General features: G+C 40.8%; 3 protein-coding genes across 3 annotated transcripts; 1 reads left to right on the plus strand and 2 right to left on the minus strand.

The window, feature by feature from the left end:
• The first annotated feature begins 51 nt into the window (after window positions 1-51).
• LOC136440359 (coiled-coil domain-containing protein 92-like) lies at window positions 52-3321 on the plus strand. Its single transcript, XM_066436367.1, has 2 exons — window positions 52-197; window positions 479-3321. The coding sequence occupies exon 2, from the start codon at window positions 612-614 to the stop codon at window positions 1593-1595; it is 984 nt and encodes a 327-aa protein (XP_066292464.1). The 5' UTR covers window positions 52-197; window positions 479-611; the 3' UTR covers window positions 1596-3321.
• Window positions 3322-4859: 1538 nt separating this feature from the next.
• Window positions 4860-6498, minus strand: LOC136440360 (aspartate beta-hydroxylase domain-containing protein 2-like). Its single transcript, XM_066436368.1, has 2 exons — window positions 5522-6498; window positions 4860-5110 (listed from the first exon to the last, which is right to left on the minus strand). Exons 1-2 carry the CDS (start codon window positions 6230-6232, stop codon window positions 4898-4900), a joined length of 924 nt encoding a protein of 307 aa, XP_066292465.1. The 5' UTR covers window positions 6233-6498; the 3' UTR covers window positions 4860-4897.
• Window positions 6499-7196: 698 nt separating this feature from the next.
• LOC136440361 (endonuclease III-like protein 1) lies at window positions 7197-12947 on the minus strand. The gene is made up of 5 exons (XM_066436370.1): window positions 12638-12947; window positions 11323-11493; window positions 10663-10809; window positions 10272-10390; window positions 7197-8690 (listed from the first exon to the last, which is right to left on the minus strand). Exons 1-5 carry the CDS (start codon window positions 12710-12712, stop codon window positions 8531-8533), a joined length of 672 nt encoding a protein of 223 aa, XP_066292467.1. The 5' UTR covers window positions 12713-12947; the 3' UTR covers window positions 7197-8530.
• Between the last annotated feature and the right edge of the window lie 1417 nt (window positions 12948-14364).

The raw sequence follows: 14364 nt of genomic DNA on the forward strand, positions 1-14364 counted from the left end.
GATCATTACGTCACCTTTGATGAAAACGAGGCTGTGAACCAGGGTGACCTTTGTTCTCCAGAACGAGGCTGCATATTTTAGGTCGGAGTTGTTTTCGCTACAGGGGGGACCAAATAGTAACAAATGGTGCCGACAAATCGACTCCTGCCGCCATGAACCAGCGCCGTGGTGCGAGGATTTTCGATCTTCAGCGGAAGGTAGGAAAGTTCAGGACCACCGTGTCGATAGTTTAAACAGTAGGGATCCCCGCTACGGTGTAATGTTGGACAACTTTCCCGGTATCCAAGGGAGAAGTGAACGTGTGTGTGTGATCTAGTGCACCTGCCAGTGCCCAGCTCAGCTCAGTGCAGTATGGCAACGGCACATACTTTCGGGTGACCCAGTTTCCCAGCTGTAGGAGTTCTCTCTCAACTGTTGCACAAACTAGAGATTAAAGAGATTTAACATCTATAACATTAACTGTTATGTTTGGTTGCAGGTGATCTGTTGAAAGGAGGGTGCTGTATTGGGGAATACAGGATCAGGAAAGTTCTGCAAGGATCTTTGGTGAAACCTAAATTCTCAAGCCCTGAGGGGTGGATTAAGTCGAGCCAGGTTAGTCCCACTTCAGGATGGCAACCCTCACTCAACTTCAGGATAAGCTGCGCAGCGCCCAGGGCTCCATCCTGTTCATGCAGCAGGATCATGCCAAAACTCTGAAGGGTCTTCACGAGGAGATGCACAAACTCCAGAAAAAATGTGCGGAGCTGACATTCCAACTCGCCATGGAGACCACCTCCACTCCTGACGAGGACTACTTTCGTAAGAAAAGCGTGGGACTGGAGAAGGAACTGAAACAGAAGGACGACGACTGGAAGGAAGTACAGGAACAGGCCGAGAAGAAAGACAAGAGAATCGAGATGCTAGAACAACAGCTGAGGGCACAAGAGAAGAAATTCAAAGATGAACTCAAACTCAAGAGCACCAAGATGGCACAGCTATCGAATGAACTTGACTCCAAGTCAGCTACGATAGCTTATCTTACAACCCAGTTACACCAAGTGAAAGTTGGAAAGAACTTGAGGAAAAGCCGGGAGGGTGCAGAGGCTCTGCCTGAAGGCATGAGCCCAACACCACCAAGTAGCAGAGAAAAGTCCAGTTCATCACGTAAAATGTACAGAAGGGGTGTTACAAACATGCCCGTCGCTGGACCAATCCGTGCCATCCACCCCAGCCCCCCTGATTCCAGAGACGGTAGTGCAAATGTACGCACAGCATCCGGTCGCAGACTGCCGACTCCGCCTATGAGACCAAGAACTCCAAGTGGCAGCAAAGTTCTCGACCCGGCACCATTCCTCGAAAGCCAGAAGGTCACCAGGGACAGAGAGGTCAGCATCAAACCTGCGCCGGCTGTTCTGCCCCCCATCCTGCCCCCCACTGGGGATGAAAGCGAGGAGTCTGAGGCAGATGCCAGCAATAGGATGACATTTTTGCGGAGGCAGATCAGGCTGGCCAAACAGGCGGACAGGTCCGAGGTGGAGACGCTCGCAGTGGACCAAGTGGGAGGGACTGGTGACAATACTCTGACTGCTGTTCATAATACAGAATCTGACTAGACTTCTTATACTGTTATAGGCTGGTTGAATGTACAGTACATGAACAGTTTTTATCCCTTGAATTGAATGGAAAAAGTGTGTGGTAAAATTACTAAAAATATACACGATCAGATAATATCAACTGAAGGTGATTTGATATTGTCTTCTTTCAGTGTTTTATTGTCGGTACAAGACATTGTTTTTGTCTTTAGAGATATAAAGTGATTTACTATAGGTAATAGTCATGCTGAGGTTTTCACTGTCAGCTGCTGTGTTTGTCAGTTTCAGGCAAGAGACATTCTAAACATACATATCACAAGTTGTAACATATCCCATTGATTCTATTTTACTTAACATTTCAATACCCACTAAGGACTTGTATGTGACATTTCATAGTTTCCAAGTTCTCAAGGTTAAAAGAACAAAGACCAATTGCAAACATCACCATTAAGTATGAAAATATTGTTCTTTGATTTTAACCAAAAGCTATCATGCATGGTCTACTTTTATACACAATGCACCACAAGTTTATACATTTTGCACATGGGTTGGACATTTGTTTTTGATACAAAAAGTGGGTATCATAACACCATATGGATCAATTGGTTCTATTGTAAGACTGTTGACATAGCGACCTTTTGGCTTCTGCCGAAATGTTTGCCATCACATTGAGTGCTGATATCCTGGCAACACAGCAGATGATTATGTTTCCATGGTTACTGTTTCTCACAGCTTGATGTAGTCCTGCTGTTACGCCAAAAATTGGGATGTCGCTTTTGTCCTCTAATTGTGTAAGCTCATCTATTATTTATTACATAGCCTCAAGCAAAGATATAGCCATAGGATACTTCATTCTCAAGGTTAGATGTTTTTAGACAGATGTTATCAGCTATATCTTGCATATTTTTAGAACTAAATGTTGCAGTTTACTTGCTGATGATTGTACTGCTGTGGGACCAATCCTGCCTTTTAATGCAGGTGTTTTTAAACTAGGGCTGTCTATATGCTGCTGCATATTAACTATTCAGGGATAGTACATGTACCTGTATTACATGGCATTTTTTGCCATTAAAGTTTTGCTACTAGTATTTACTGTTGTAAATGTGAAAAAAATCTAATGTCTCTAGTTTTTGTGAAAGTCACTTAAAGGTACATTCTATGTGAACAAGAGTATCTGATTGTGGACAGGCTCTTTTGAATAATGCCTGACAATTTCTAAACCATTGTTGTGCCATAAACACGAAACAGCTTCTCACGTCATTAGGTCAACACATTGTGTGTTGGTCCTTTGTTCAGTTCTCTTGGATACTGTAACTTAGATCTGGAACTGGATATGTTACTATGGGTTTAACTAAGACAAAAGCTGGCTCCAAAGGGGGTGAACTACTCATGATCCCCATAGTAGGGTGCGATGTATCAAATGATCTTGTTACAGGTTCTGTTGTGGGTTTAATGGAACCTCTTGTGTTGCAGGGTCTTGTAACTTTTGCTGGAGGAGTATCTGTTGTATGTTGGGTACCAACTTGACCATATCATTTCTGTTTGTACTGTAAGAAAGACAACCTCATACGCAGCTTCTGAGAAGCTTTGTTTGCCAATTTTGACACTTGGACCAAAACTCAGTATTATGCTGTACTGTTTGAAAATGTCATCTGTGTGAACTTGAAGCCATTTTTGTGTGCTCAGTGCTGTGTGTGGAGTCATGAAGAAAGTATGACATATTAAAACATGCTAGCAAACAATATAAGAGCTTTGTTTATTGTATTCTTGTTACAACTGGTATACTTTGATGGCAGGACAGCCTTTATGCGTTCATAGTTTTGTTCTAAATAATTGATGAACACAGTTTCAGGCACCAAGCAGAACTGAAGCCAAGAAAGGTTCCTAGGAACCTGAAAATGGCCTTCTTAATTACTTGTCCAAGCAATCATGATTAAGAGCTGTAACGGTTACTATCCCATATGAGGTGGTGTGGAAAATTTTAAATCAAAGTGTCAACAGGCATTTTATTTCCCATAGAACGTAGAATTACTTTTATATTCATGTCTAGCTAAAGTTCCACACCTAAATAAGTGCTATATTTGGGAAGGCACTAAAACGTACTTGAAAAACTGATACATAAATATGTTATGACTGAAATATGACAGCAAAACATACAAGAAAGCACAGTTTGTTGGAACAATATGACAAAACTTGACATCTGAATGCTCGGTGCATGAGGCAGACAGGTTTCAATACCTTTAGCACACTAAAGTTGGCCTTTGGCACCCAAAATAGTTATAGAGTTAGGCAGCAGCGAGATAAGTAAACAACACTGGTAAACATTGAAAATACAGTATGACTTTCATACAAACCAACATGACAAAATATAACTACCTATAAGTAGACAGCAACTAACTTTGTAACTAAAAACTTAAGGTTTTGTTATCTCCAAACAGTAACCCTGTGATGGCTCGTTCCTTGTAGTCGAGGATCAGTGGGGAAAAAAACCCTCTTCTCCATCGCTACAGTAACAGTAACCCTACCACAGTACAATACGTAGTACCTTCCTACTTCTATACCATGCAAAAAGAATGAGCCAGTGGTAAACTACAGAGGATGGTACCCAGGCTAGGCTATCTAAAATACTGCACCAAGTACATGTACTGTACATTAGTGCTGCGTACCAGTACTGTACAGTAAAAATTGATTAGGTACAGGTCCAAAATACTGGATCATGAAGTACTGGTACTGTATCGATATAAATTTACCCCAAGTTTGTGCTTATTTTGTCACTGATCTCCTAACGTCATGCACCACCAAACAGGACCAAAGTGGCACCTTGGAACAACGTTACGAATATTCAGGCAGGCAGGGAGTTTTGATAGCAAGGCCAAGGCCGAGTTTGGCAGCAGGAAACCTAGTTGTGTTCTTTGAATAAATATACTGACAAGTTGAAAACAGTTTATCTATGTTTCTGTCATTATTGAAGAAGTTCAGAAAAACATTTTTCAAATTGTTCAGGTACAGGTATAGGTCCGGACCTGTACCTAAACCTGTTATGATCGTGCTGATTCAAGACTGTAGATATATTGTTTAACTATGGCATTATCTCCGTGAGAAGTACAACAACATCCTCTAGTTCTTATAGTCTCCAAGCAGACCTACGGGTTGGCAAAGACCGTATCCAACAGGCAGAAGGAGTTTTTATAGCCAACCCAAGTCTCATAGTCAACCCATTCAGGTTGGCTATGAGACTTGGGTTGGCTATAAAAACTCCTTCTGCCTGTTGGATACGGTCTTTGCCAACCCGTAGGTCTGCTTGGAGACTAAGTTCTTAGATTTCATTGAGGAGGGTACAGAAAGTTGAGTGCTTTCCTCTCCAGGCTGGTCACCTGAGGGTGCCATAAGTCCACCATGAAAACTACTCTGGGCGGGTCCTTTTGGTTGCCATGGTGATGCACCTCATGGAAGAAGGAGTCATCAAAGAGGAGACACCTGCCATCTGTCCACGTCAGTCTCCGCCCCCCAACTGTGATGGCACATCCTTCTGGCACCTGTGTAGGGATGGTAACAGAATGTAATCTGAAATACTTAGAAGTCATAAGAATCTCAGTCATGCAGAATCTACATTTATGACTCAAGTCTGTCTGAACGAGAGAGGATTGATCTATGTAATGTGAGGTATTTATTTATTTCTGTTTCTTTATACAGGGTAGGACGCTTTCAGTGCTAACCACACTGCTTTACAGGCGTGCCCTGTACAGAAGAACATAAACGGATTCAATAACATAAACAAGGAAATGACATAAGCTAATGAACAAAAAGTAACCAAAAATAACAATATATACACAACTGAGCGTGAGATCAAAATCATATACCGTAAATCAAGTCGATGTGGCAGGCCGGGTACATGGCCTTACTCCAAACAATCAACATGAACTTGATTCACACGAAATGCATATTACCTGAACGCCTAGATGACACCTAACTCGTACGTTGCATGGCCCATAATGCCCTGTGATATGCGTCCCAGGATCGACCACAGAAAAGCAGGCATTTCCAAAACCACTGTCATTCATCAGAAACTTCAGCTTTCCTAAAATCTTTGCCGTCTTCGGACATTTCTGGCAAGTCTCCTGGACTGGAACCCCCTGATTGATGAGGTACAGTGCCTTCCACTGGCCTGTTGGGGTGTTGTTAATCTTCCATCCATTTTCCCCAATGATCGCAGAAAATTCTGACTGTAAAATTTCAGCATTTTTCTCCAACGTTTTGACATCTTGTTCCAACATGATACTGTCAGTCCACACAGGTTTAGTGTCCAGGTCTTGTAGGTACAGGACCGTCGGCTGCTGTAGGGGGTGTCTGACTCCTTCCAGGTCCTCCTCCTCTACTTGTAGTGCCTTAATGACCCTCTGTACTGCACCAATGGGAAGGTTATTGTCATGGAAGTGTTTCACCAACTTCTGTAGCATGAGTCCCCTGGCATGGCTGTTACTTCGACAGCGAAGGCACCCAGGTGAGGTACACTTGGAATATGTCTCTTCCCCAGCAGAGGAATTCAGCATTGCAGTCCTATGTCGTTGTATGTTATTGCAGTACCACCAAGTTGCAATGCAAACTGCAACAAATGTTGCAAAGTAGTAGGCTATGCTGTATGTGCTTGGATCAAACATAGTGAAATTCAGATTGGTTAATCGTATGACAATAATTTGCTACCTCTGCCCCTCCCCCTTTGTCAACTTTATACAATGTAGTTCAGGGTCCTACATGGTGATACTGAATCAGAAGATAATCTAAAACTTCCCTGATGGAAGGGTTACTAATCAGTGGGCTATAATGAATGCAAAGTCCTTTGAAAACCAAGTCTTGTCCTGTTCAGAGGTCAAAGAATCGAAAAGGCTGAGTCTGGCAGCCATCTTTGTTTACTGTAGATTGGTCCATTTCAAAATAGGGGTGGCCTGTGCTTCTGACATGTTTTGAGACCTTTCGATAGGATAGCACATGTTCTAAAATCTTATTCTACGTTTCTATATAAGATATGATGTGTCCTGTTACGGATACGTTAAACCTAACAAAGGTTGATTCCTTTTTTTTCTGTTTGTCTATGAAAGAGTAAGATTGAAATACCAAGGATACTAGTATGTAACATAATACCAGCCCTATCTTCTAATAATATCCTGCTGACCTTCAGTTTGTCTCTGAAGCTGTCAAATTGTTTATAGGCCATGACTTGTATCCTTCAAGTTCAAATTCTTTGTTGGGTTTTGCTGATTCTTGTCAAATTATTGGTTAGAAGTGCCCACTAGTGGGAATTGTATGACCTGCAAGTCTAGGATCAAACAGACTTTTGTAACCACTTGTAACCGTTAATGAATCCATACTGATTGAATCGCACTTTTGGGGCCCAACAGTGCCCGCCCCCATAATAGCCCCAGACAGCGGGAGTTTACGTTATACAGACTTACGAACTCATGACCAGGTGCTTTTATTCCAGCCCACTTTCAGCAGGTCAGCACATTACCGTACAATGTAGCAAATGTAGCAATGCCAAAACCTAAACTCTAACATTGTTTCTTTTTTTCAACAATTTACTTTTCAAGTGGACTGTGATAAAAATAAAATAATGACCACAATGTGTGATGGTAGTGAGAAATGAAGTGTAATTTAGTCTATACACTGTACATAGGGGAGTAGCTGCCGTGAGAGCTGTACATGTGTTGGACTAATAAAAGCACCAATACCCTATGAACACCGCACACTGACTACATAATCTATGTATGGCACTTATGCCGATGAAGGTTAAACATCCAGATAATATGATACACAAAACAGCACACATGTATGGCACTATTTCATGTACATCATCGGTCATACACTATAGACATACATATCTACAAAATAACATGGGATATGATGATCCAATAAAGAGAGTATACATACATTGTACATACACATCTATACTCCATGAAATAAAATGTTGTCTAACCTAAAACGGTTAGTCAACAAACAGAATTTACACTAAATCCAATCATGACTAAACACCACTACAAACTTTCCTTTGTACTATTAAGCTGCACGACTAATAACTTATCATAAATGTAGACTAAAAATCATATCTAGGATAGATACATACATAATGTGCTGTTAACATCAGCCATCAACACCAAATTAGGTGTGGAAAAGCACTTTATCTTAGGCTCACAGCTCTTGTATTATTATTTAACTTCAAAATCACCTCTCAATATGTCACGTTAAAGTACATGCAAAACAACAATTAGTAAAACAGTTACTGCAGTACTCATACATATGCTATTGCCACATTTCACTTTTTTTCAACATTGATTACTTTCAGCATTGCATAATAACAAGCTTTTAGCAATATTCAATAGTTGCACAAACAACGAGAAACATTATAACAAATAAAATATCATTGTCATGGCAACAGTGGAAGCATGGATGATGTCATTCATTGCACAAACAATATTATTTCAGGGTGTCATTGTTTGGTAAGCAACTTAAAGTAACTCTGCAATTTAAAACATGAAGTCTTTAGATAAGTGGTATTCCTTGTTATTGCAAGACAAAACTTGGTCTTCTAACTTCAACAATCAATGAATCATTTATTTATCAATCAATATTTAGAGCGGTTCCTTCAGTTAACATTGTAACTGATTTCCAAGGGAGCCCTTAAAACACCAAATCATGAACTACCATATGGCTTGTATAGGGTCAGCAGAATTTGTTAAGAGTTCCAAATGGATATGTCTGATCAGTTATTTGGATGTGTAAACACTATCCATCCCAATGTTTTTAGTCATATACCATAACAGGTATTTCCTGAAGTGTTTGCCCTTAAAATCAAAGCATAGTAATATGTTACTGCATTTCCAAAGGGATAAATGAGACCGCAAGCTGGTATCAGTTACTGGGACTTGTATGATATCATTGCCTTTAGTGGTCATCTCCATCTGTCACTTTTTTGGTGACTTCTTGTTTTTGGAATATCTGAGCTGAGACTTCCCAAAAGGACAGATCTCCTTGTTCAGGCATCCGCCACACTTCGGACCGACAGGCAGGCACGTCTGCTGTCCAAACCCCACCAGCAACCAGTTCAGCTCACTCCAGTGCTCCCTGGGGACAGGACAAATAATGGTATAGAAGTAATCATAACTCAATAAGTAACACAGTTTCATTCATCAAAACTCCAGCTATGCAGGCACAGGGCATGGCAGCAGCTGTTATATTACACTGAATGACTTTACACTGGTGCAATGGCCTAGTTTGTAGAGTGCTCGCCTTCCACACGGTAGGTTCGTGAGTTTGATCCCCGGCTGGGTCATACCAAAGACTTTTAAAATGGTACATACTGCTTTCTCTGCTTAGCACTCAGCATTTGGGAAAGAGTATCACTACCAGCGGACCAGCCCCCTGCTGTAGTGACTTGCACAAATGTGTGTGGCCCAAGGGCTATAGAAATGGAGATGGCCGCCACCCCTATGCGTCTTTTCAAGATGCCCGTGTCACTTTAACTTTAACTTACACTGTCACACATAACCTTTGTACATTTTTTAAGAGGATACACATACTGTACTTGGTGGCAATGATTTCCACTCTACGACTACGATAGTTCCATGACTATGGAAAAACAAATTTTGGAACACCTCTATTCTGGGTATCCCTGATCAAGACATGACTATTTCTTGATTTTTTTTCTAAACTGGGATCAATTAATGCTAGGATGTTATGATCAACAGCAAATGAGTTTTCTATAGTTGAAAAAGATGGACTTTTCAAATTTTGACCTACAGAAACTGGATCTATGTCTTTGCATCCATTGATTGAATTCCAAGCAACACCACTTAACAATGACTTAAATAGATTGTTTACACAAACTGGTTGGTGGTCTCATAGGAGATATCTCATCCAGAACGGCTGAAAATAGTTTGTCATTTTGAACAATAAAATGAATAGCCTGTTTTCCGACATGTGATACTGTTTTGTCATGGTTTTCAAATGCACTAAAAATCTGCAGCTATGGTACAATGGGTCTGAAAACATTCATGCTAGCTTTAGACTACTTAGCAAAATGACAATAAAAATATGCAACTTCGTGTAGCTCTTTGCAATGCTCTGGGATCTACCCAAAGGAAAAAAAAAATCTTGCATACTACAAAAATTATATATAATGTCCTTGGTATATATAATGTCCTTGGTCTTTTGAAGCATTAGTGGTGAATTTTCTAATGACCGTTCTGAAACATTCACTGTGAGATCAATGGGAAACACAGCGAAACATGTTACACCAAAGGCCTGACCACTTTCTAGTCAAATGCACCGACATGTTACATAGTGACATGCAATTGAAAGAGATAACAATCTCAAGGTACTTTGCAGCAAAGTGGACATGATGCCAAGAACGTAGGCGGCTGTGTAGCTGTTACATTCATGCTGATCACACATTGCACCATTACCGTTGCTGGGTTCAGAAATTTAGGTCAATGTTATAAATATAAGCAAAAGAACACTGGAACAAGTAATTTTCTGGATTGTAACTCTTTCTGATGAGGCCAATGTCAGACACCACAGATTGTAAAGGGAAATAATTTCTCCAAAGAAATGATTCATGAGTTTACAAGTTGAAAAAAAAAAAAAAAAAAATTCTTCAGTTTTTTCCTCAGATTCTAAGGGTATTGTGAAATGCATTTTACAAACCTAGGTAACCATTCCTCAAGCGCGACTCTAGTTTCTTCGGGCACCTTGGTAGGCTTCTTTAGCCACCCGAGTCTGTTTGAGATCCGATGAACATGGGTGTCCACACAGATGCCTTCAACCTGACATTGAAAAAGACAGAAAATAAATCCTCAAAAGTTAATCTCTCTTATTCCAAATTATTGTTCCTGAATCTAGGCATGATAGAGATGGTACGGACTTGTTCTGCGCTTTACTAATTGTTAATTGTAAAATCTAGTTTCATCATTAACGGTAAAGTTGACAGCCTAAAACACACATTCCTTGAGTAAGACAATACATCGGTTGACTACAAAGATGGACATACATGTACGTGTATGATACAGTATATAAAAACAAACGGTTCTTCATTTACCTTTCCCCATCCTACATCCATTGTCAGGTAGGCCATTTTGGGGCCAACACCCGGCAACTTGACCATCTCTGCTACTGTTGCAGGGATGTCCCCACCATACTGGTCCTTCAGTATCTGGGTGGTGTTCTTGATATACTTGACCTTGGTCTGGAAGCAGAAACAAGGACAGAACGATGTCACAATATCTTCCAACTCCCAGCTTTACTGTAATAGCTAATCTGATACATAAACAAGTCACGTCTAAATTGGTTAATCAATCATGACTAATTGTCTGGTTGAAAGTGCTCATTAAAACCAACTTGAAGTTCAGTACACACGCAGAATAAAGTCTCCGAGATACCAGCATGCTTGCACTTAATTAGCCCACCAGTCATCCAATTATGTGACTTAAATCAACTGGCTCAGTATATGCAACCATTGTAACCTTTAGTGCTGTGGCTGACATTTCTAACCAATGTGGCATATAGACCAATTGCAACCAAGCACATCTAAAGACAAAAGTTTTTTCTAGGCTTCGAAGTGAAGATTTCATTTTCATGGAGCTCTGGAGTTGTGATTTTCATAGCTGTCCGACATTTCATATTCAAAGGAAATCTGTCAAATGCCTTGTCCTATCTGAATGTAGAGAAAAATGATGAAAACAAATCTAATTCTTAACACCTTCCAAAAGCCCACAGGATATATCAGCTCCCCAAGTTTCTGGTCGCTGGTCTTCAGGATGTTGTCCACAGTCAGACCATGATCTATGAGCCGCTTCATGGCCGCAGATGTCATCTGGTCTTTCGTCTGGCTGGACAGCATGAGGGATATGAGCGCATGGTACCTCTTCACCTGGTGCACAGGACGACAGGCAAGAGATTTAGAGGAGATTAACAAAAATGCTCTCTTGCCTTTAAACAATCTATTTCAGAACAACCCAAGCAAAGAAAGGCAATGTAGTTGGATTGTGTGGATGCTGGTTTCAACAACAATAAAAAGCACTGATACATATGTAATACCGGATCGAATCCCGGGAAGGGTATCCTTGTCGGAGCTGCACCATCTTTCGGAAGAGACGAAAAATGGGGTCCCGTGTTCGAGGAGGTGCCTCGAGTGCGTTACAACAGCCTCATTACTCACATGGGTACCTACTGGCTGAAATAATACAACCTGGTGAATTAATACAGGCACCGAAGAACTATATTCTATCTTTATCCTATCATGCCTGGTTCTTCAGTGCTTAACCTTGAATGCTTAAAATTCTGACAGAATTAAGATTTTATTGGTACAAGCCAACGCCAAATTAATTCCATGTTCATGATGTTGACTCACCCGTACAAGATAGGGGGTTTCAATCTGACTGAAACCTCCTTGGTTGTACAATTAAGATTCCTGTGAATCAGAAGACCTCTTAATCCGTTAGTCACAAGGACATCATGTGGCTCACTTGCAAATTTGTTACTGGACATCCGTGACCATCACATGACTGTTAGATAGTACTTTCTGTCGAACCAATGCATTGACTGATGGTTGTATTTGAACAAGGGGACGCATGCATAAAAAAGGGGTGTGGCACTCCAAGAAAAAGTATTCCGAAGTGTTTTTTCTCAATTAATACTTGAAAGAAGATCTGCAACCTCACATACAAATATGCATTTCAGAAAGAAGGTTGAGAATGTTTTCTCTGTATTAGATGACCGCTGGACACAACACCCCAAAGTTAAGTTGGTTACAGCAAGGACTTGATTACAACTTACAGAGATGTAGAATCCAATATAATAATTATGCATGGTAACGTGATACTCAGAATTATTCCAAAATCTCAAAACACTTCTCAAAAAGTTCAACTCCACACAACATATTCAAGGTCCATATTTCTTCCTGTTGCCTTTATAAATATCATTTATCATCACAGTTAATGTTATATCATTTGGTGCAATAATAATAATAACATGCCAATGGTCATAACCCAACACTTATGTGATTTACCACCAACCTTTGGTGCAGCATCTTTATCTGGGCAAGTCTGACAACCCATGGTGTCTACAGGTGCATCTCTGGTTGCCCTCATCCTCTTGATGTTCTCTAGATGTTCCCCCCATCTCTCTGGCTCCCATCTCTCCTTCTTGATACTGCTGAGTGTGGTTTTAGGCTTGGCAGACCTGCTAGAGCCTTTTGCATCCCCTCCTTCCTTGGCTTCATACTCTATTTTCGTGTGTTCACGTTTAACTCTTTTCTGAGCTGTCTTCTTCTGGGATGGTCCAGCCTGCTCAGCTGAAGAGGAGGGTCCTCCAGGGGGGTTGCGGATTTATCGGACCCCGGAAAGTCCAAAACCCAGAAGTGACGTATGATGGCCGTAATGCGCAGGCCCAGACACTTAGCTGATAGTATAAAAATTATTTACATGAATTCTAATTAGTGTATTCTAATGTACATTCTAATGTTCAGACAGCACGATGTTAGTTCTGAAGGCAAAAGTATTGCTATCACTACTTTCCCCTCCATGTACTTTCACTGGTTTTATTTGTTCTTGATCTTGTATCTGGATAATATGTATCAATGATATAAAAAGGAGCTCCAATTAGCCTCCTTTGTAAAGGGTAAAGCATGGTTAGAATATGTGGTCTCAGAAAGAAGATATACTGATTATAATCTCCTTTTTCTGTGTTCAGATTGTACTTTTCAGCTAACAATTTCATATGTTCTTTGCATAATCTTAATAAAGTGTGAAGGTTTATTCTTCAACAAGTTAGAACAACTTCAAGTGTGTAGCATGCTCTAAAAGTAAACACAGCTACAATCTATTGTCTTGCATATCGTATGACTGACAGACGGGCACAAAAGTTCATTGTCACTTCCATTGTGTTAAATGGACGTAAATGGAAGTTTCCACTATGCATACATGAATAATAAAAGAATGCCTAATACTTGAAAACATATTACTGATTCACACTTTTGAATGCTGTTTAAAAGTATATCTAAGCAGATCGGAAGATTGGGTAAAAGAGAAAACAATTGTAACTTAATGCAACCGTTATTTAATAAATCTCGAAAAAAGATCACGAAGTTCTAGGAATATCTAGGAAAAGACTGTCATAAAGGCTATCACGTTGAACAAAGTCACGTACTTAGAAATGCCATAATCACATTTCGCGCGAAAACAGATGACTTATGAAAACTTACCCTCTTTTCCAAAATCGGGCTGTTTCTTGTGAATGATGTACTTAAACGCCTGACTTCTTCTAGATTTCTCGTAAACTCTTGTATTGAAGAGAAAACTTTGGGACTTAATTAAGCTTGCCGCATATTGGTTACCGGGTCCGGCTTCTCGTTGCCAGTCATGTTTACAAGTTTAATCACGTGACTATCGTTCCCAGGGTATACTTACCCAGTTCCTGGGTACGACGTCACTTCCGAACTTTGCGGGGTCCGAAAAATCCGCAGCCCTCCAGGGGCAGTGGGTGTTGATTTTCCCCCTCTTGACCTCGTGGTCTGCAAAGCCTGGGCTCTGGCCTTCAGATCGGCGAATTTGCTGCCACCCTGGGCTGCCTGGCTGCGTGTTACCGGCCTGAAGTACGCCGATGTGCTCATCATGGGGCAGGCATGGCCTGCAGACGCGTACAACTCCGCAGAACTGGAAAACAACGGAGGGAAGACAAGGATCCTAAATGGACAGGGGGTTGTTTTGATCACTTTCCCTCCTTTTTCTGATCAGTCTGCTCT

Source organism: Branchiostoma lanceolatum, chromosome 8 (genome assembly GCF_035083965.1).
Source record: "Branchiostoma lanceolatum isolate klBraLanc5 chromosome 8, klBraLanc5.hap2, whole genome shotgun sequence".
NCBI classification, from domain to species: Eukaryota; Metazoa; Chordata; class Leptocardii; order Amphioxiformes; family Branchiostomatidae; genus Branchiostoma; species Branchiostoma lanceolatum.